Source organism: Chelon labrosus, assembly GCF_963514085.1.
Source record: "Chelon labrosus genome assembly, chromosome: 13".
In the NCBI taxonomy this organism is placed as follows: Eukaryota; Metazoa; Chordata; class Actinopteri; order Mugiliformes; family Mugilidae; genus Chelon; species Chelon labrosus.
Genome location: NC_140346.1, coordinates 5,155,578 through 5,179,201, shown reverse-complemented (window position 1 = coordinate 5,179,201; position 23,624 = coordinate 5,155,578). Strand labels below are relative to the sequence as shown.

General features: G+C 41.0%; 1 protein-coding gene across 1 annotated transcript; it reads right to left on the bottom strand.

The window, feature by feature from the left end:
• Window positions 1-182: 182 nt before the first annotated feature.
• On the bottom strand, window positions 183-22,138 carry brwd1 (bromodomain and WD repeat domain containing 1). The gene is made up of 44 exons (XM_084559224.1): window positions 21,952-22,138; window positions 21,782-21,840; window positions 21,633-21,662; window positions 21,369-21,428; window positions 20,594-20,744; window positions 20,241-20,339; window positions 19,009-19,169; window positions 18,641-18,862; window positions 17,236-17,336; window positions 16,484-16,554; window positions 16,217-16,317; window positions 16,055-16,095; window positions 15,829-15,930; window positions 13,887-14,040; window positions 13,662-13,796; window positions 13,130-13,258; window positions 12,793-12,941; window positions 12,470-12,546; window positions 12,136-12,363; window positions 11,822-12,005; window positions 10,847-10,928; window positions 10,571-10,693; window positions 10,413-10,480; window positions 9,961-10,186; window positions 9,689-9,805; window positions 9,167-9,274; window positions 8,897-9,021; window positions 8,591-8,673; window positions 8,251-8,362; window positions 7,425-7,486; window positions 7,156-7,311; window positions 6,876-6,996; window positions 6,588-6,713; window positions 6,417-6,483; window positions 5,588-5,638; window positions 5,328-5,453; window positions 5,092-5,244; window positions 4,818-4,972; window positions 4,245-4,414; window positions 3,766-3,891; window positions 3,533-3,685; window positions 3,117-3,440; window positions 2,876-3,019; window positions 183-2,798 (listed from the first exon to the last, which is right to left on the bottom strand). Exons 1-44 carry the CDS (start codon window positions 21,986-21,988, stop codon window positions 1,336-1,338), a joined length of 6,732 nt encoding a protein of 2,243 aa, XP_084415350.1. The 5' UTR covers window positions 21,989-22,138; the 3' UTR covers window positions 183-1,335.
• Window positions 22,139-23,624: the final 1,486 nt, after the last annotated feature.

Here is a 23,624-nt window from a genome sequence, read left to right as displayed (position 1 = left end):
TAAAGGCCCTTTCACAAATATAGTCGTTTGCTTGTATGAATAATTGTACAATACAATCTAATGATTGTATAATCAGAACTACCTTTAACCCTATCCCATAAACTGTGTATTTTAATTGAAAATTAGCAAGTAGTCTGCACTCTATTTGATTTCATATGATGAAATTAAACACAGAGTACACCTTGAAAGGAAGTCTTTATTGATAGGAATAACTAGTTCATTGCACTCCACGACCACATTGCGTTAATAATTTTCCTGTGAATTCTGTTTATTAAAGGTGTAGTACGAAAAACATTAAGCAAAATGTCATAAAGCGACTGTGTTTAGAAACCTCCCCATAAACAAAACAAAACCAAGTGACTGGCAAAATGTTTTTAAGTCAACTCTGAAAAAGAATTTAATACTGAAAGTAGGTAACACAGGACAACAATAACAGGTCTTCCCAATATGAGAAATCACAATATTTTGCATTAAGTACTTTTGGTTACTTGTACTTGGCAAAAAAAGGTACCAATTTGTGACATATGGCAAGACAATGCAGTTAAATGTGTAAAAATAAAAAAAGAAACAAAACAAAAAGAAAAGGAAAAAAAGGTCAAATTTAAATAAACGCTTTGCTACTGACTGATCGCCAAGCCGTTCAGTTTCATTCTCAATCACATATTTACACCTATTCACTAGAATACAACACAAATCTAATGAAAAAAATGAAATGCATGAGAAAAAGAACTCATTTTCGTTCATTTGGCTCATATCAACTCGCAATACAGTCAAGCATTAAGTGTGTGGATTTACAAAGGAGTGCTGTAAAGTCTGAACATGTTTTTGTCCCAGTGAATGTGCTTGGACATCTGCCGACCTGGAATCGTTTCTCGTCCTTACCTTAGCTCAAAAAACAACTGCATGTCTGAGACTACAGTAAACTTAGTTGACCCCTGAGTTTCTAATGCAAAACTAGTGTATGAAATACCTCATTACAGTGTATCTTAGTGCAAGCCAGCAATATGCTTGATTAAACAGAGGTATATTAGATAGCACCCAAGCTGACAAGATTCCCCAGAATGGTTACTCTGCTGGCCAAATCACAAGCAGAATGGGAGGTGGTGTTGCGCTCTTTATCCTTGTGAAAACCAGCAGGTCAAATGCTTGAATTTGTATTACATCTATAAACACGTTTTTCATAGAAAATATAAATATCCCTGAATGAAACAGATTCACAGCATTTTCTCTCGAGGACTCCAGTGCTGCTACCATAACGTGGCCATCAAGTGTCTCTAAGGTCTCCAGTTAATGTCCATCTTTCCTCTAACGCCTGTAGTTCCAGCCTCCAGTCCTTCACTCGCTGTCATGATAATTTACCGTCCGCTTCCCTCGGTTCCGGGTGTTCACCCGCGTCCTTCGCTGTGGTTTGCTGTAAGACTCGTCAGTGCCCCCCTCGTCCTCCTCTGAGGCAGCCCGCTGCCGGCGCTGCCTCAACTGGCGGCTGGCAGTCCTGTCGTCAATCCCAGACCGTGCCTGACTTCTCCTCTTTGGACTGCTGTGGGACCCTGAGCTGGCTGAGATTTCAGAGGCTGAAGATGACTGCTCGCTTTCAGAGTCTGAACTGTGTTTGTTGCTGCTGTAGCTTTCCTTTCGTTTGTGTTTTGGCTGCCTCGCGGTTTTCTTTGCCCTCCTTGAACGGCCAACATCTTCCTCCTCCTCCTCCTGCTCCTCCTCCTGCTCTTCCTCCTCCTCCTCCTCGGAATCAGAGTGGGAAGAAGCACCCCCTTCAATGCCGTCGCCATCCTCTTGTTTGGATTCCCTTTTGGAGCACTTAGAGGAGCCTGACCTGAGGTTTCTGTTGTCCTTAGTCGCTGGCTCCTCTCCATCTTCAGAGTCTGAGGTGTAAATACGTTTTCTCTTGGAAGACAGGTGATTCCTGGTTTCACTGGAAGAGGTTTTGTTAGACATTCTTTTATTATACCTGTCGTCTTTAGACTCTGTGCCTGTTTTGTTACCATTTCTCTGTCTTCCCTGATTCACAGAGGCAGAGTCTTCTTCAGAGAAAGAGTTGTCGCTGATGTATCTCTTTTTTGGTAGGGCTCGGAGGCTCAGCCGTCTGCCTGGTGTGTTATATGAATTATCCGACTCTTCGTCTGATGAGCCGGTGGAGCGTTTCCTCCTCGACTTCTTCTTGGGTTTGTACTCCTGCTCAGAGCTCTCTGAAGCCGAGCTGGCGCCACGAGGCCGTTTACATTTACTCTTGCTTCTTGTCGACCTCGTAGCCTCACCCTCAAATCCGTCGCTGGAGTGATTGCTTTCTACTTCCCGTTTGTCTTTTTTCAGCCTTTTCTTTTGTGAGCTGGATCTCTTTGGAGAATCACTGAGTTCATCTGACTCTGCACCATCTAGTTTATTAGTTGAGGCAGATTTTTGTTTGTCTTGGCTTTTTGACGGTGAAACTTTACTTTTTTTCTTAGAGTTCCTGTGAATGGCTTCCTCCACATTTCTTCCATTTTGGTGTGGGTGTTTCTGGGAACTGTGGTCTTTGTCCTCTTCATCTGAGCTTACAGGAGGTTTGTGTCGTGTGGTCCGGCGTTTAGCATCGTCTGCCTCCTCTTCCTCCTCACTTGTAATCCTCTTTTTCCTGGCTGGAGTGGTTGCTGTGCTTCGTGAAGTTTTCTGAGACACAGGTGCCTGATCTTCCTCCTCCTCCTCCTCCTCCTCTTTAGCATCTTCAGAGCTCTCCTCTGCAGTTCCCTCTTGCTCAGAGTTGCTCTCAGACTTTGCACTGTGTCCATTCAACTGGAACAAAGTATCTGCATAGAAAGAAAAAATAAGTCAGTCCGCTAGTACAGTTTTAAAAAACTAAAAGAGTCATGAGGACATTTCTCACCATTTCCCTTTGACTTTGATGTTCTCTGTTTGATGGACTTTGCGTCTCCATTCTGCTTATTGTGGGAAGAGGATGAAGTATCACTGTCATTGCCATCCTCCTCATTCTTGGATTCACCACCTGATTCAGCAGTATTTTGAGAGGCTACAAATGGAAAAAAGGGTAGAACTGAATAACAATCTGACCTGTAACGTGCCAAAAGACGAAAATGCAAAAACAATGTATCCATGTATTTTCGTACCTCTTGCCGAGGACTCTCCATCAGAGTCTGAGCTGCTCTGGATCACTGCGGTGCGTTTGCTGAGCCGGGGTGTATGGCGAAGCCGGCTGCTGCTCCTTGTTGGCTTTTTCTGCTCCTCTTCTTCCTCATAGTCTTCATCAGATGCTTTGAGGAGCTTGATCTTATCCACAGCTGCCCTTGCGGTCTTTCTCTTGAGGAACCTGCGACCCGTGACTTCCTCTTCCCTGTCAGAGCCCTGAGATGTGGCTCTGTCAGAGTCCCGGTGGCGACGCCTCTCCCTGCGAGACGACCGGCTGCTGTGCCCGTTTACCTCTGCCCTGCCCTCTGAAATCGAGCCATTCAGAATGAAGATTAAACCTACTGACCGGTTGGTTGGTTTACTGGGTTTGAGGCTAGTGTCAGTGGACAGAGATTACCTGTCCGTTTTCTGTCTCCAGCAGCACTGTTTCTGGTCAGCCGTGTACTCCTGCTGTTATTGCTCCTGCTAGGATAACGACGATCTGAAGACTCATCACCTTCGCTGTCAAACTCCTCCTCCTCTTCCTCCTCTTCACTGTCGCTCTCTGCAACTAGCAACAATAATATTTTTTAATATAAAACTTAAGGAAGTCAAACTATTTTTTTCCTATTAAACTGCTTCGTTCCTGACCTTTGCTCCTTTGCTTGGCGCGGTTGCCTCTTGTAACCCTTGCTTTTTGTCTGCGTTGATGGTGTCTTGAGGATCCTGGCCGTTTCTCCTCCTCTGACTCACTCACCTCACTCTCGCTGTCAGACTCTGCAATATACATAGTTTTCATACATTTCATTCCATTTATTTAGCATCTTACCCCCAAAAGAACACATGTAGATGTAATCAAGAGTTAGGAATGCAAGTGAGAAATGAGATTGAGACTTCCCTTTGTGGCTTTGCAGTTTGTTTGTTTTTTTACCACAAATAAATGACAAACAGAAGTCACATCACTTGTCTATAACTGGAAGCTATATCCTCAGACTTCAAAAGCCCTTTCTTATCAGGAAATCATTTTCTGAAGCAAACACTGTCATTGTAACTGTACCTCTCTGCTGCTAGCACAGTCACAATGCAACAGCTATTAAAGAACCTACTGACAGGCCAATTTTCTTTCCCACCTGGTGTTGATGAAGCAGCTTTGGAGTCTTCCTCTGAAGAGCTGTGACCTGAGCTGCAGCTATGACTCCTCCTCCTGGCCCTCTCAGGAACAGACACTTTGGCTGAGGTAGATTTGGTCACTGACGTTGGCTCCACTTTTTCCTGAGTTTTGACTGCGGCCCTCTTTTGACTTGAGAAAAAGAGGATTCCAATTTCTTTACCAGACAAGTAACATTGAGATGTACAATCATATGAACCTATATGTATACGTCCAGGTACATGATTGGTTGTTGCATTGCCCTGATGAAAGTCATGACCTGAAACGCGTAATAAAGCCTAATAAAGTTGTACTATTTACTACAAGTGCGGACAGAGTCTTGATCTCTCTACATTTCTTTTTTTCCTCCATGCTCCTTGGTGGCAGATGAAGTTGCGCCAGACATGAATGAATAATTTTAAATGAAATTTGATTACTTTGAAACTTTGCAATGTAGTACTAGTACAAATAAGAAAGTGCATAGCCAGAAACTAACTAGGCTTTGAGGGAAATTGCATGATAAATGATGCAGGGAAGAATAAGAACTCAAACTGACCTTGTTGTGGAAGAGGGCTGATCCAGCATTTTCTTGCGAAACCTTTGACTGCGGCGGAGCCTATCACTGCTTTTAACAGCAGTTTTGTACTCGGATATGATTGTTCTGATTTGCTCCTCGAAGAAGGCAGATAGCCGCAAGGTCATACTGTAAATCTAAGGAAGAAAAAAAAAGAATATAAAACATGAAGGCAAAAATATTAAGCTTCAAAAACTGAACCCAGAAGATGCCTGAATAGATTAACATTCCTCCACCGACTTTAATAATGTCCTACCTTGGAGCGTTTGTTGGGGGTGTAGGCTTTAGCATTGGCAAATATTAGTCGTGTGTCTTTGCACAGCTCTATAGGGTTTTCATAGCGGTCTTCCTCCAGGGCCCTTTTCACTGTGCCAAAGTCCATAGGTGTATCAATGATGTCATGGTAGTCCTGGACACAAAGACAGGATTTACACTTTCAATACACAAGTTTCCTCACGCAAAACATGGCCTCAGAGTGACGTGCTAACTTACTGGGTAGTTCTGAGGATTCACAGGCTGCCTGAATGGTTCTGAGTCCTCACACTCAAATATGTAGTTGACCAGAATCTTGCACTGTTCCTTCCAGGCATCTCTGTCCGGCACCACCTCTACCGAGCGCTGTGCATGTTGAGAGAAATAGGAGAATTTTTTTATGCAATAGCGACATTATAACAAATTCTCAAGAATTTTTTTTCTCACATCACAATCACATCTCTGAGAGTAACAGTGGTAATATGTATATATCAATTTACCTGCCGCAGCCTGTGTCCAGAAGATGTGCATGGCGCCTCTGTGTCTTCTTCCTGTAGACAGTAATTATTAAATTTGGATTACTTCATTCATTCATTCATTCATTTTCTGTAACTGATCGTCCTGTGAAGTGTCGCGGGGAGGCTGGAGCCTATCCCAGCTGTCACCAGGCGAGAGGCGGGGTACACCCTGGACAGGTCTCCAGTCTATCACAGGACTAACACAGAGAGACAGACAACCATTCACACTACCGTGCACACCTACGGCCAATTTAGAATCACCAATTAACCTAATGAGCATGTCTTTGGACAGTGGGAGGAAGCTGGAGTCCCTGGAGAGAACCCACACAGACACAGGGAGAACATGCAAACTCCACATAAAAAGACCCCAGTCGGCCTGTGGATTCCAACAAGGAACCTTCTTGCTGTGAGGCATCAGTGCTAAACACCACACCAATTTGGATTACATATATTTATATTTATCAGGCAGTAGTATTGGCTGATCGGGCATCTGACTGGTCCCAAATTTATTCAAACTCAAGCCTCGAAGCCCTGATCCCTACATCAGAGTCTAACAGATTACGTGAAAATCCAGAAGATGGCCTAAATCCACAGAAGAACTGTGGCAACTTCTCCATGATGACTGGAATAACGTACCATGGAAATACACATCAGTGCCCCAAAGAGAAGAGGTTACACCAAATATTCCTTTACTTGATACTGCGCTAACAATGTTGTCACAAATTCTTACTAATCTGTAGTATTTTGACAGCAGTACGTTAAAAACTAACAAATGTCATACTAATAATAATCTTCATTTATTCAGACTTACTTCATCATCATCATCCATTTCCTCCACAGCACTGTAAATCTCCATGATATCTGTGCAGCTTGGATTGCTGAGACAGTGAGAACATGTGTCAGTTTATAATCATCTGTCATTTGTGCATCATCACATAATCTACAAATGATTATTTTTAGAAAAACATCCAGTAACACTTACTTGACAAATTTCTGCAGGACGTTGGTGATGAGTTTAGCAGAGTGGGCGATCTTGCTCCTGGGCTCATTGAAAGTGCGGGCGTTATGTGCAATATACCTGGCATCCCAAATTAATGCTGAGAGGCGCCTGTGGAATAGCAGAGGTGAGTAAATATATGATGTCTTCATAAACTGCACTCAACATTAGTTATTTGAATTTCAACAGCTGAAAATATTTCAAAATCAGAGCTGGGTCAACATTTAAGACCAGATTGGATTATTAGGTGGAAGGACGAGTGAATGAACTCACCTGTAGAATCTGCTCATAAGTCGCAGTCTGATGGTGCCCAGATCTGTGGGATACGCAATTACAGTGCAGTAGGTGGGATACTGGATCAAGTCCACAGGACCAGAGAACGGGGCTGCAATCTCTGTAGCACCAACATAAAAGAAGGTGGGTTAGTATAACTGGTGAGAACCCCTTCTACAGTTAAAGGAACCTATACGTCTGAGTCAATAAAAAACCAAGAGAGGGAATGAAAATTAACAAAACAAAGTTAAGGAATGAATGTCTGTTTATGCATACACACCGACAGTGATGAGCTGATCGATGCCGGCAATGATGCGTTCACACTCCTCATCTCTGCTCCTCTCGCCCCACTCCCCTGGCAGAGGCTTGTACATCAGCTCCTTCATCTCCTCTGCAGTCACAGGAACACCGCCTCCTTCCGTTTCAGGCTGCGGAGCTGCACAGTAGAAACGAGCCTTGGTAAAATCCTTCCTTACCCATAAACCATACGTTATATATGCAGTACTGTGTACAGCAATAAGGTAGTAAGATGTCTTTTTTTTTTTTTACCGTCATCCTGAATAGGTTCCACGTCCCAAGGACTCAGTTTCTCAGTTTCACCATTGTCCCATCTGGAGATAACAGAAATAAAACTAGAAATTAGCTATTAAATATTTGATCTTAGTCAACACATTAACCGATTTGATACGTTGACACTGTCATGTTTCTTAGGGCCCAGATACACTAAGGAGATGGTCTGTTGTTGGCCAGTGTTGGGCCGTTGGTGAGCATTTGTTGCCCTAGTATTTGCAGTGTCTTTTGCACCGCTGGCACTAGTCGATCCCCTGTCAGCTGCTTTTCAGCCAACTGAGCATGTTGAATCAGCAGCAGAGCTGAGTTGGCTCTGTATAAGGCTTTGCAGCTCTTCCTCGCTTAGGTAATGTTAGCTCTTCTAGTTTCCCCTTTTGAATGACAAATGCACACTACTTCCACCTGCTGGCATGGCGAAAGATTTCCTCTCGTGGAGGCACAGAACGTGGCCTTATGTGTCAGAGTCCTTAAAAACCACAGGAGTCAGACAGGACTAAATACACAAAAAATAATTAAAAACGTCATATGAAACCTCAAACACAGTTTTCAAAAATAATGCAGGATTTCCATTTATTTCTCAATGCCAAAGCTGCTGCCTCGGTCAATCGTGATGGTGTCAGACCGAAATTTAATTTTATTCGTGGCGGTGTGGAAAAAGCGTACGCTCCAAGCCTTGTTCACACAGTCTAGGTATCAAAACCACAAAAGCAGCATATTTTGGAAACCAGGAATTTTTTCTACTGGAGCTCCCATTACAGTTTGTCTAGAACTGCTCCTCTCCTGACAACAATGTGTGTTTTCTCACCTGACTTTGAAGCACTGGAACAGACTGTCTGGATATTCTGGCTGGTAGGGCTCCTGACAGACGATAGTCCCAAACCACCAAGCATCATCTATCACTGAGCGAAACCTGTCGTCTGAAACAAAGAAAATAATATTCAGGTGACGGGAGAAAAAAAAAAAATGTCACATGATTGTGTAGTGACTGTTCTGATTAACTATTAGATTACCTCCTATAGTGAGAAATAAAAAGAATTTGCAAACTAGTGTAATACTTCCCACACGTCTGTCTAAAATTATATTACAAATGAGGTTTATCCACACGGGACAGCTCCAATACAGCAAGGTGTATTGGGCTCACTCACTTGGTTGCCAGTTTCTACGGAGTGCCTCATCATAACTTTGCCTCAACACAAGGAAATCAATCACATCTGGCATGTCGTGATACCTGCAGGAGAAAACAATGATGGATCACACTAATAAATAACGAATGACAACACAAACAGAGTAATTAAAACGACATACAGTTGATGAACAAAATGTTGTACCAATACCTAAATCTAATACCACCTTCATGTAGATTTGCTGAGAAAGAAAATCAATGTTTAGAAAAACATCAACCTTTAACGCACTTCTCAGCAGAGAGAAAGTTAATGTGACTGAGTGCTTACTTGACAGAGAATGACTTGTCTGTGATTTTGCCAGTGCCATGGTCAATAAGAGTCAACTTCAGACAGCAAAGTGTCGGAGGGCAGACTTCATATTTGATTCCAGTGATCTTCACAAACTCTTGATCCTGGGAAACATACAGAAGGATTTCCATTTAATACACAGTTCCAAGATTTATAATTAAATAGTAAATCTGAGGTTCTGGATTTGGGACCTAAGGGAAGACTTTGTTGAACAGGTACAACTTCATAAAAATTTTGATTAGTTCTTACCCGCAGCTCCATTTTTCTCCAGGGCTGTTTTTCCAAGTTGATGGGGTACAGTTCGTTCCGGCTCACAGCCTCAACGTAGGCCTCGTGTCCCTGCCGAAAGTAGATCACCTGACAGAAACAGAAGATTTAAAGCTTAGAAGTCAGTGTCGTGTATGATGAAAAATTGCTCGAATCATTTGAAATACTATCTTTATACCAGCCCTTGTTCTTTCTAATTTTGTGTGTTGAAACGATCAGCCCCTCGCACCCCCTTGAGCATTTTGTGGATGCTCAAAGTCTACTAAACATGATGTATTCTTGTCCATAACAGTGTGTCTGTTCTTTTTTCATGTATTGGAAACTGAATACTGAAGACAGAAATAAAAGACAATCCGCAAAGAAGGAGTTTCCAGACGGAAAAGGACCACAGAAAATGAAACCAATTCATTTTTTTTTTCCCAAAAAGGAAATACTGTCAGACTGTTGTTGCATTAAGATATGAAAACAAACCAAAGGCCATCAGCATCTCTTTATGTTACCTACCTCATCGCCCATTTGGGGGACAAAAGGAGACTTTCTGGGAATGACGTCAGTGATCCACGGTGATGGTCTGAACTCATTGGACACTTCCCTGTTAATGGATGGCCTGACCTTTGGACGCTGTTTGGAGAAAGATATAAATCCTTAACTGAGTAAATATCAAACCATTTTAAAAATAAAAGGTTGCCTCATATTTTGTCAAGTACATGATTCAAAACAGTGTCTGAGCAGTAGTTAAAATTCACATAGTAATTCTGTAGGATTGCTGAACTCACCCTGGGTGTCTTGTTCTTTGCCTTCTTGGTCTTGTCTTTGCTTTTCTTCCCAGGTTTTTCCTCCTCATCGCTTTGGTGCTTCTCCTCGTCTTCCTCGTTCTCCTCCTCCTCCTCTTCGGAGCTACTGAGCTTGCGACGAACTTTTTTCCTCGATGACAAGGGGGTGGAGGGCTGCAGGTTTATGCCAGCGTCTGCTGTCCAGTCAGAGTATTCGCTGGATGTATGGCTGCCCAATCAAAAAGCACTTATGAATATCATTTTAAGGTGTAGAGACACAAACAGGCAACACAAAATTTAACCAACTTTTTTTAACCTTATTGGAGTACTAAATTATTATTATTATTATTTTTGTCAATAATATAATTTGTGTCAACTCATTTAACAAGTACTCAGATCAAACTAGTTTAAACTAAGAATGACTCCACCTAACACTTGTCTATACGGCTTCATACCTTGAGCTGTCACTGTTCCACTCCTCATCATTGGAGGAATCCAGGTCACTGCCATCCAATTCATTGTCCTGGAGAGACAAAGAAATGATAAAATTGTCACTTGAAAGCCTCTGCAGTCTTTCTCTTTTTAAGTCCTGGGAGAGTGGAGAATGTCATACCTCAGAGTGTACTTCTGAACTGGCAGTCTCCTCTCCCTCTTCACATGACAAGTCGATGTACTCCAGCGAATCGCTGCGGCCATTAGCTCGCTTTGCAGAGGAAGGCTCATCGTCTGAATCATCCTGGAGGGACAAATATGACTGACTCAACAACAGGGCAATAAATAGAACTGAAATTGATGTGAAGAGGGGAAAAACATGAATGTTGATCTATGATACACAAAACATTGCTGCTATTTAAAACAATCTATACCGACTGAGAAACAAGAAACCTACACGGCAGATAATGCGTCTCTTCCTTGCATTGTACTGAGCCATTTCCTCATCTCCTCTGGCAGTCCGTATGTCCTCCTGGTCCCTGAAAAATCATGTTTAAAATTTAAGAACAAACTAAATGCTATAAAATCTCATAAGCTATGTGGGTATGTGAAACACACTCTTGGTGGGAAAGATCTTTCTCTTGATATCAATGCCATTCCATGCCTATGGTGCAAATACTAGGTTTTAAGTGAACTGAAAAGCAGGCTACATTCACAATCTCTAAAACTCATGTATCAAGCAGAAAATAATCTTGTACATCTTGACACCTCAATTTTTTTTTTTAGTTTTTTAGTTTAGTTTTTGTTGCAATCTAAATATTCAAACCTGGCATCAAAATGCGTGAGTGGACAGCTCTAAGTACAAGTGTCAACAGGTATGACCACATACGTTTACATTTTTTAGCAATGTGAACTTGAATGTGTTCTAGCACAGGGAAGTATCATCCACTGAACGGACGTTTTTCTGTAAGCCAAATTCACTTTGCTCTACAACATAACACTTAGTAAAAAGCTTTTTAATATCGTTTGTTATTGTAGCTGTTAATTCAGCTACTCTTTCCCTTGACTGTTTAAGTCTGATCTGTTTACTAAAGTCAAAGTACTTTTCTGTATTGCCAAATTCATTTTTTTTTGTTAAATGATTGCTCAACTTCTGCTCTCGCAGAAGGTTGTTTGCAAAAGCAACATTATTGAGCTTAGGGATGTTTTCCACATGATATACATCTTCAGAGCAGTGAACTGAGACCGGATCACAAGTGGTCACGACAAATGTGATGACGCATTCAGATGCCTCTTGTGATGGGATCACTCCAGATGCACTATAATGTGAGGTGTGAACAGGGCCAGCCTCACCAGAAAAAAATATCTAATATACAAGATCATAAAAAACACACACAACCCATATATTTAGGTACTAACGTCAATATTTTACCTATAGTTGCTGGATGCAAGTTCGGGAACCACCACCCTGCGCCTCCAGGCTTGCAGGTCTCTCTCAGTTGCCATCTGGCTGCGAGGAGCGTTCTGGTGCATCTGCCGAACGCCCTCCACCTGTCCGCTGCGGCGCAGGCCCACGTTGGGGGGTGACTGCACATCTGCTCGGTCGTTCACAGACACTAAAGCGAAGGGAAAATATTCACCCTCTCTTCTAGGTATTTCCAGAATCCCATAGCGAGCCTCCAGCATCTCATTATATCAATATGTCACCTAAATCAATCCAGTGCAACACTGATGGTGTATTGATACCTCTGCGTGGTGTGCTGAGAGCTGGAGCCAATACTGGGCCATGTGCCTCAGCTGGCCCTTCTGGTGCTGCTCCAGAACCTGGTGCTGCCCCTGTCCCGGGCCGATGATTCCGGTCCTGTTGCTCCCGGAGCTGTCGGATGGCTTCGTCAAGAAGGTTGCGTCTTACAGCAGCCTCTTCATGTTCTGTAGTCTGCTGGCTGATCACCTGCTCCACTACCTCACCATCACCTGAAGACAGAGGGAGCAATAACATGAGAAGTGTTGCCAAGAAGGTTCACAAACGCTGAGTTCTGAAAATGATAAAGCTTTGGTTATGGTCAAATAATGGCCTTACTAGTGGCTACATATCCCAACTGAGGAACCAGGTGCTCAGCAGCGATGTTCTCCCGTCCTGGAACAAGACGCTGGTACCTAAAATCCAAGAGGAAAAATTGCATTTCTGAGAACTGCAGAATTCACCAAGGTTTAAGAAAACAAAGCCAACTCCAACACAAAGTCCACAGACAATATGACTTCAGGAACCAAAAGACAGGTAAATGCTGAAACCAAAGAATCAGCTTTGTTTTTCTTAGAAACCTTCAAATTACTATTCAAATGTCCGAATGCACACTTAATGATGGTTTTGCTGCTGTGCATCTAAAAGAAGGCATTGTTTACCTTGGTGGATGAGGGTTCCCATCCACGTCTACCAAGAACGGTGGTGGCATGAGATGAGGTGCTTGCTGGGTCTGTTCATCCAGCACAAAACCATTGGAGTCTCGAATCAGTGGTCTGTAGTCTGTGTGGAAGAACACCTGGTCTGGAAGCTGCATAGATGTCCAGGAGAAGAGGTTATTTAGGAAATTACTTCATTTTGCTGACATGTTATATTCATGTGAAGTGGGATAATTCAGACACTTATTTTAGGACGCCATTGGGCTTACAAAGTGCTACAGTACATTTAAAGGGATATAATGTTCCATCTCAGTCTGTTAAACGCTTCTTTTATTCTTGCCTTGTCATAGGGCTTGGAACTGCCGAAGCCAAAGATGAGCAGATGGCCATGGGAGTCTGTGCAGGCGAAGCGCTGGCCATCAGGAGTGAATTTGCAATCGAAAACAGCTCCATGACCCTGACCTTCAATCTGGATGAAAAACACAAAATCACCCAAGGTAAAGAAACTCATTAAGCTGCACAGAAACTCATCACAAAAGGAGAATTTTTAACAATAGTACAAATACTTTATTTTCAGGTAGTCATCACTATTTTTTTGTAATGCGATCTTGCAGAACCTCAAAATTAATGTTATTAAAATTCTATCGTGTTTGTTTCACAGTTACACAATTAAAAAAACACTTGACTATGTGACGTGGTAGGTAAACTGCTTGAACCACGCGGCAAACAGCAGATTGAACTAAGTGAGTTTTGAGCCAACTTTCTGCATGTTGCCATCCATCAAGATATGCCTCATGGTATGTTCCGATGTTAGTGTGCATCCCTGGTGTTCATCCTTCTGTAAACACCAGATTCTGGCATTGTCTCTGTACCATGTTGAAGTAGTGCTGTGTGCTTGTCCCTCGCAACAGATCCCATATGAAGACATTCCCATCATGGCCAGCAGACAGGATGATCCTGGGGTCAAAGGGGTGAGGTTCAAGGACAAACACCTCAGCCTCATGGCCCTGAAAAAAATAACACTCTGATTAATCTCCGTTTTAAAATGAGTCAATCTGTGGATCAACTATATCCAGTGATAGAAGCTGAACAATTACTTTTAGGATATGTAGCAGCTGCCCTGTGTAGGAGTTCCACACTTTGAGGAGATGGTTGTTAACAGCCGTGATGACTGTATTGTCATGGCGATCCCACGCTACCATCGTGACTTTGGGTTTGAAGTAGCTCTCCTCTTCATTTGTTGGTTCAGCACTGAGAGAACAAAGGATTAGAAAGAGATCTTAAAACTACTACTACTCACCAATAGTGATAAAGAAGCTTAATTACGAAACACAAATTCGATAAAATACCACAAGCTTATATCTGATGCTATATTTCTAAAAACTAGGCCCATATTTATATGTTGCAATACACATGCAGCTGCATGAGCCCTTTCTACAGAAATATTATCTGTATTTGTGCTTTCTCTTTCACTTTGCCAAATATTGTTAACAGGTTTCTCTTCTCTATATTAAAACTTGTTTACTCTAATACTGAACAGACTGGGAGGATTTTATGTGATCTATCAAGGACTTCTGGCAACATAAATACACCCATCAGGCATAACATTATGACCACCTTCCTAATATTGTGTAGGTCTCCCTTGTTGCCTCCAAAACAGTTGTGACTTATCAGAGAATGGACATGGGCCTTCTGAGGGTGTCCTGTGGTGTCTGACAACAGAATGTCGTTAGTGGGGTGGGGGGGCCTAGTCTGGTCGAGGTGGGTGGTACATGTCTAGGTGACATCCACATGAATGTCAGGTCCAACAGTAGAACATTGTGTTGTCACAATTCAATTGATGGTCCACATCATTTACTTCACCTATCAGTGGTCATAATGTTGACTGATCGGTGTAAATGACCCTTTGTGATCATGATTGTCCTCATCGTGTGCTTTCACACTGCTACAATGTAGATGAAAATTCATATATGAAGCCCCTTTTATGACAGGAGCCATTTCCATTTCACAGTGACCACATTTAATTCCCTTTTGCATCAGCATAATGTGCCAAATGTAAAATGTGAAACCCTGAGAGAAGATGACATACAGCTGTATTGTTGAAAATTTTCTCATTTAAAGTTAATTGTGAAAGGGAAATTTCCATTTCAGTTTACAATGTTTAGCAGTTGAGACAATTTTAGAAACTATCAGTGAGGCTCCTTTATAGTTCTTCCTAAGACAGAAAAGCCGAGTAATGTCTTTTTTTTTCTGATTTCCAAAAAAAAACATAAAGGGAGCTGAAACTCTGCATTGCATGTTTTCTGCATTTATACAAAGCACATTTGAATGTAACAGTGAAACAAGGCCTGAATATTTGGAAGCATTCCTAGTCTAGGACTGAACAAACTGTTCAGATGAATGCTTGGCTACAAAACAGAGAACACAAATTCTGTCTTTAATCAGCTTGAGCAAAGTTAGCTTACTGGCATATTATTACAGTGTTTCCCACAAACTTTGAGACCCTGGTGTTTTTTTGGTTTTTTTTGGAGGGTGGGGTCTACTGTCTTAATTAAAGCCCCTAATTATGATGCTATCCAACTATTACACAACTATTTATGGCATATCAAATAAGATGAGGTTTTTATCAGTGCGTCTTCTTTAAATTAATGCAATAACACTAATATTGGATTTAGCGACAAATAGTTCAGCTATAGGAAATCTAAACATAAGGTGTTGAGACATGGTATTCTATTGACAAATGCATGTAACATTAAATAAAGCATCTGCGAATAATTTTAATTTATAGTAAACAGTTGATCTATCAATCTTTGCTAGCCAGCGCTTTTAAAGTTAAGCTAGTTCATGTTACATCTGGAGTCGTTTCCTCCGGTTTTGACCAACTCTCTTATAAATAATTTAAAATCTCAATGGTCTGACTCTTGCACTCATATATCCTGCTGCTTATTGAGTGCAGACATTCACAGTCCAAAATACGTCTACATTAAGATAAGATCATTTTAATCAGAACTGGTTTACAGCTACAAAGCCGGTTCTTACCCTGGAAGAGTGGCGGACATGTTGAGTAAGATGCACCTCCACTGCTGTCGCTGATGGAGCTTCCAGATCCGCGCTGTTCCATCGCGACTTCCACTCACAAACCTGAGAAAAGACGGCGACAAATGAATGTGCTCTGTCATTTTAATGACTGGTAAACTGAATTCAGTATTACCTCAACTGATTCATACATGCATATTTGATTAAATATATACATGTTTTATCATACCTTTCACTTGAGTGGCAAAACTGGATGCTATCAACTTTGTCCTAGAAAGAGACACGGAGAGAAACATGGAGAATGACGAAAAGAAAAAAATATTACACTTTATATTTTGTTGTAAGAAAAAAATGCTATTCATCAAAGCTTGACTCTCGTGAGAGTTATTACCGTGTGCTCATGGAGCTCTGAGACTTTTTCTGGACTCCCGCTTCCCAGGTAATATATCCTGATGACATCATCAGTACTTCCTGTTGCTAAGAACATCCCACCTGAAATTTTTTTTTATAAACAGAAGTGTTTAACCCAAACGTATGCTAACAAGGTGATAATTCTTAGAACTGTGTACTAAGTAACACAAAGTAGCACACAGTACAAACCGGTTTGTTCAACTATAATGTATATATACACACACACACCCACCCTAAATATAATTACCTGGACTGAATGAGGAGCACACAGTCTGAACACCAGGCCTCGGCCGCTCTGTAAATTTGTGTGGCCGATCACTTGAAGGAGAGCAGAAACAAATGTCACTGACATTGCACCAAATCGGCCTCATGACTGAAGTCTCCAATATAATTTGATTATTTACCAATCAACAGTGAAAAACATGCACATTCTTTCCGACAGACACCGAGTCGTTTAGCGCACCAGTGCCAGAGCTAAACTTTATATCTAGTGTTAGCTTGTTGGCCCATCCTTCAGCAAACCTGTCAATGTTTCCGAGAAAGCAACTGGTATTTCAACTTCACGATGAGCAATGCAGTACATACGCTGGGATATTTGTCACATAATGCTCAAAAATTCCTAAATACAACTATATGTTTCCAATTTTGTTTCCCTAAAGGCAAAGTAAGCATGTTTCATGCACTTTCATTAGAGGCATTGTAATAGCAATATACTGGCCAGTACTAGAACAGAAAAAAACTTTCAACCCATTATCTTTTCCAGTTATGCCATAGGACTATAGCTAATTTTCATTAGGAGAATGGTTTTCATGACATCCTAAAGACTGGCATGTTTGTTTCCTCAATGAGCATTTCATTTAAAACCTTAATACAATGTTTAGTTTTAATAAAAGTGACAAATCAAAGGATTATCTTATCTTAATTTGATCATAACTTTTGAGACAGCAAATGAATGTCACGATTTCCATCACATGCTGTTATTTAACAAACAGGACTCACCTGAAGTTGATGTTGTTGACATCCCACTGCCAGAAACAGACAGTGGCATCAGTTCCAGTGGACAGCATGTAACGTTTAGAGCCCTTGGCAAATGGGGAAAACTGAAAACAAAACACTCACAGATTAGACACCGGTCATAAATTTTGCCTTGGGTTGAATATTAAGCCAAATGAAAAGATTTATTTGGCTTTATCTTAATTAAAAAGAAGTGAAACAGAGTAAACAGAAAGAAAGCATTAGAGCATAGACAACAGGGAGTATATTTTCAATCAACCCTGCATCATTGTTAGTACAACGTGTTTCTACACAAGTCCAAGGAGTGAGTGGTCATAGGGGCAAACGGAAGATGTAATGAAGGCACAGGGAACACATCTTCTCAAATAAGGCGTTTGTTCTGCTATTTTATGTCATGCAATGAACTACGCAGTCAGTGCCCCATTAAAAATGGTAGGTACGCTAAATGAAAATAACTAATTGAAAAAAACAAACAAACAAATACATTCACAGGTGGAGGAAAGAGATGCAAATGTAAAAGTCTCTTAGTGCTGTAGTCTTTTTGGCTCATTAAGAATATTTGTATAGCACTAGTTTGTAGTGATATGCATTGGTTCTTGGGATTTATTTTCTTTGCTTGACTTATATTTTGTATACAACAATGTTTTGTTGTGGCTGTTCTCTGTTTTGCTTTTTTTTTGTTGAAAATTCTAATTCCTGCTAAATACAGGGACAATAAAGGGAAAACAATAACAACTACATCCAAATGGTGCAGCCACATAAAGCTGTCGACTATTAAATAAAAAAACTCCCATTACAATGAGCGCAACACATTCATAATTAACCATTAAAGCTAGCAGTGCAAATTCAGCTTTAGAACATCTCAAGGTTTAGCTTCTTTTCTCTCAGTCATCTTGTTTGAATAAATTTTATTGGAATAGTCAACTGGACAAAACTGAGCTGAGCCTTTGTGCTTAAGCCTGTACAGAAAAGCCTTTTAAAATATGACATGTGAGTTAACATAAATCATGCAGTGCCTGCCCAGTCTTACAAGTCTAGCACTTCTGGCATGCTATAGCTGAAAGACAGCAGCTTGTGCACTGCCAAAATATTCCAGGTGGAACTCGTGCTGCACACTTTCTGTTCCAGTAAGTGAGTACATAAACAGAGAAAGAAAATTCTGGCAGTGATTGTTTGGATAATAGGGTGCATGAAATCAAGGAAATGTCAAGAGGACCGATGGGTAATATTATACCCAAAGTAACCGATGACACTTATTCTTTTGTTGATATATTACTTATTTTTAGTACCAAAATAGAGAAAAAGGAACCTGCTCTATTTTGTCATTTATAGACAGCATCCTAACCAACACTGAAAACATGATGCATTATAATGGCAGAAATTTCTTTACCTGAAGGGAGGTAATGGAACCAGTGTGCCCCTGCAGCACAGCCACAGGGGCACAGGTACGAAGGCACCACACACGGATGGTCTTGTCACAGCTTCCTGCAGCAATTAGTGTGTTCTCATAGTTGACTGCCAAGTCTGTGATCTCCGCAGAGTGTCCTCGCAACGTTGAATGAAGCCTTCCATCAAATGAAGACCAAATCTTCACCAAACAGTCATCTGAGCCCTGGAAAAGAACAACAGTAACTTCTGCTTTAGTTTACACAAGAGGCCAAATCTATGACGTTTTAAATGCGTAAGAATCATGTTAAAATCAGCGTGATTACAGAACGTTCTATATTTTATTTTTGTGGGGGATAAGTTCCAACTTACTGTGAAGATCCTGAGACCAGTGCGATCAAATGCGATACAGTACACTGCAGACAGATGCCCCAGGATCCGCCTGTGCAGACGCATGTGCTCATAGTTGCTGACGGGACTGATGGAGCTGAAGCACTGCACTCCTGTCAGCTCTCTCCCTCGATGCACCTTCACTGTTGATCATTAAACGCAAACCATCAGAAAACCCTTCTAGAACTACGGAGCTATAACCAGGCAGGATCAACACAAATACAGTGGGCGTGAGATATATTTACTCTAACGTGGGCAGGAGTGGAGGGGTATTAACATCACAGGATGAAATTAAATATATGAAAATACAAGAGGCTGTTATTATGATTCGGTTTAACCAAGCAAGTACATGCATTATCGTCCAATTAACCGTATGACTCAGCATAGCACCAAATAAGTTTCACTTTGGTTTCCTTTTCATACTAAATTACTGTCATTTTACACCAGTCATGTCATCAACACAAAAGCATAAAATGCAAGTGTCATCCCTAATTCAAATTTCATCTGTAAAACAATAACATCAATGTTGCTCTTAAATCGGCTGCATCTGGTTTCCATCTGTTGCTACGGGTGACAAAATATCAGAAACATAAACATCTTCCTGAAGGTTTGTTTTGCTGTAAGTTCCAACTGCCTCAAACTGAAGTTGTTTTGATGCATTTAATGAGGTAGAGTTTCTGTTCATGCCTTATGACCGGTATCATATGAAACTGTTGTTATGTTGCCTATATAATAGTTTTTTGTTTTTAAAACACAAAATATCCTTAAGGACAAGTATTATTTTCAGGTTTTAAAACAGAAAATACTGTTGCAATTTGGTGTCAAAATGATGTATCAACTGCAGGATCAAACAGCGATTATCAGAAATCTGAGCCAAGAAAACTATAATAAACACGATTTCACAAAAATCTTGAGATAAAATGATGATTAGTGATCAATACAACAACCAAAAATGCAATGTAGCTGGCTGCACCGAGGCACGCAATTTTGCGAAGTCGTAGCAAAACTATTATAGCAGTATTTGTCAGCCAAAAGACAAATTAACACTGAATTATACTCAAACAAACAACATGGTGCACATTACCATGATGTTCAGAAGTCTTTTCAGGCTACACAGAGTACTTATGAAGGGAAATATCACAGAAATGATATGTAATTGTTTCAAGAATAATTCAAACACAGTACAGAGGAACAGGGAGTCACGCCAGACCTACCAATGTGTGGGGGTTTCTTGCAGTTCAAAGGCCTCTCTGGTGGTCTGCCCCGGTGAAGGGCTGCATATGATGAAGCTTTAAACCTCACATTGTCGCAGTCTGCAAATCAAAACAAAAAGTTCAATGAATGACTCAGCTGATTATCAACTGCATGAGGGAAACGGATTTCATCAGTCCTGGTGAATGCACAAGCCAGGAAATGCTTTTGGAACCAAGACACATTTACATTATCTTAACTTTAAGAATAATTGCCACAGAACAGACTATATAGAGAAGTAGGAGAAACATAAACACGTCCCTGTGGCACAGTTCAGACCAAAGATACACCCTGAAGTGCCTTGAAGACTGCGTACCTTTTGCAGTCCTAAGCATTGACTGCTTTCCAGAGCCCAGGAGCGAGTGTACACCTGGGACACATGATGGCACCTCTTTGTCAAGAAGTGGTCCGATCTGCTTACATATCTGCAGCAAATGGTCTGGTGCAATATGTCTGTTGGCTGCAACCTGTCGGGGCAAACAAAAATAAAGAAGTGAAGTGACACTGAGCAGAGCAGTGCGGAAAAGGATTTGGGCAATTGAATTGACAGCAATTATAAGAATTACAAAAATTAAACATTTTAACCTTTTATCGTTTAGAAAAATGGATACATCGAAAGAAATATAGGTAGTTAGATATTTCATGTGGTTCTCAACTCCTTTCCGAAAGGCGGGGCTTCTTATGCAAAATGTCCTTTTTTATGGACCAATCACAGCGCAGGTCACATGCAAAATAACGCAGAGACAGCGCATCTCGGCCTCTGATTGGCCAAGAGAGCCGTCTCGACATCAAGAGAAGCCGAACTACCCACCCTATCTGCAGTACAACAGTCGGGACTAAATAATATTAAACTCCCCGTCCAAACACCATTTTCAGCGACTATACCACAGCTTACTCTGAAATATTAAGTTGGTGGGAGAGAGTTGCCACTTTGTCAATTGTCTAAACTCAAAGATTTCCGACAGCAGCACAGAAAGGAAAAGAACAAAGACCGTAAACAAGCAGAGAGCATGGACACACAGTCCCCCTGTCACAAGACAATAACAACCGCCGACAATGAAGTTAACAACAGATATGAAGTTAAATCTCACCACGTCTTCATATGTTCTCGGGTGCTCGCATCCCTGCCAGTCCAATCTCCCGGGTAAGAGCTGTGGAAAACAAGAGTTTGGTAAAGCGGAGTCAGCTCAGAAAATGCCAGCAGGTACACATTAAGCTAGTAAAAAACGAGTGATGTCAAAGGAGTGAGACAAGGGGGTATTAAAAGTGTGTGAAACAAGTTTTAAGCCCAGACCGAAGACCGACGGATAGCAGCTAGTTAGCAGTTACCAAGCGGAGACAACAAGGATACACACCTGATATTCTTCTAGTTCGCTAGCCAGGACCTGCAGATGATTAAAAAAGGCGATTCAGAATTGAATGCTCCTATTAACTCTATTATCAAGTGGCTAGTCAACTATTTAGAAATACAACACAGTGTGCCAGCCAAAGCACGCCAGCTCACCTCAGCCGCTCTCCGACATGGACCCGTTGTTAGGAAACGAGAAATCAAGTAGTAGAGCTCTGAAATTGAACAGTGAGTACATAAGCGGTCAGAAAAGCAGTCGGGATATCAATAAGCACGAGCAATCGTTGTAAATGAAGCTATCAATTGGGTTTACTTCTGCGGCTTACCCGACTCAAGGAGCGAAATGTTCCGATTTTTGGCCATTGACTCGGCCGTGATTTGGAGAGGTGGAACAAATTCAGTATAACTTTATGGCTACGGAGAATAGGATATATTTATTTAATTTCAGTTACACAGCTCTGACCCCCTCCACGGTTGCTCCCGCTTTCTATTCAGCCTGTTTGCAGTCGCCATTGGAAGGATGAGGCCTCAGCGATACGACTTACTTCCGCCACAGCGGAGTAACACAGGAAAAAGGGGGTGGGGAGGTGTGCTCGCTCAACAAAAGACAAGTGTACGCTAGCTTGTAGCCTAGCAACATTTGGCTAGTTTTAGTGTAATAACAACTATTGAAATTATTTCAAACCCATGCAAAATAGTAATTCATTACACAATTATTTTTATAAATGTGCACAATGCGGTATTCAACTGTCCGCCCCCATTTTACTGACCAAGGTCGTGAGTTCTGCACATGACGTCATATGTAATGGTTGCCAGAGTGCTTCGTCAATTTCTTAATTTATAAATTTGCTTTTTATTAGTTTAGTGAAATTATGAATTTGTGTGGAGCAAGTCCTTTCCTAAAAGTATGTTACTAGAATGGAATATATTTTAGATAATGAATTTATATCATATATGCAAAAGTATAATATTTATCGCAATTTCAAATTCATGTCTGCTGTACAATGAAAGAATATGCAAATGTTGTGATCACTATTAGACAGAAATTGTTTTGCGTAATGCTTTGGACCTGTCTGGTAAAATGTCTGGACCATGTGTGTATCTCTGGATCAGATTACAGTTTTGTTTACGTGGTGATATTTAAAAAATAATAATAAAGTTTTAGTGTCACACCAAACGAATAATGCCAACTGAAGCATGCTTCTCATTTTTGCCTATGTGTTGAAAAAAAAAAAACATCCTATAAGTGTAGTGATTACTCTCAGATTCACGAGTTAGGAGCCAGTGTCAAAATAAGCAGAAACCAAACTGCATCAATTTATGTGAAGTAAATTCAGTATTATTATTATTTTTGAGATACTGTACACTATTTTGATACTAATAATATTTGAATATAATATGATATGAATATGATATTTATTGATAAGGTTGCCCAACTTACGATGCAAAATCATTCATTATTTTGAGATATCTACTCATTATATTGAAAAGGGTTCTCATTATGTTGAGATACCAAATCATTAGTTTGGAACTCTAATTCATTATTCTGAGAAGGTTCCATAGACATACACTGTTGTGTTGAATCTAGAAAAATATGTTAATTCAGATATTTTGTCTTAGACTTTGACGGGACACAATTAAATAAAAGGGAAGTGCCTATAAAGTATTCTCCCTGTGGATGTTTTCCGCTTTTTTGCTTTTTTAAATGGACTCATGATCAGTATAATCTAACTGTTGTGTTCTGGTCAAATCTGACCAATATTAAAGTTCTATCTCTGAAAAATGATTAATGATTAATTTGATCAGACTGACCAAGTAGTGGTCAGAGGTGCGGATCCCCCCGTGTCCATGGCTGTGGCGCCTTGAGCAAGCACATAACCCCCAACTTGCTCCCCGTGCGTGGTCTGCTTAGTGTCTGCAGCACACTGCTCCGACTGTACACACTACTGTGTGAATGAATGGATGGGTCAAACAGCAGGAACACCCCCCTCAGGAATCA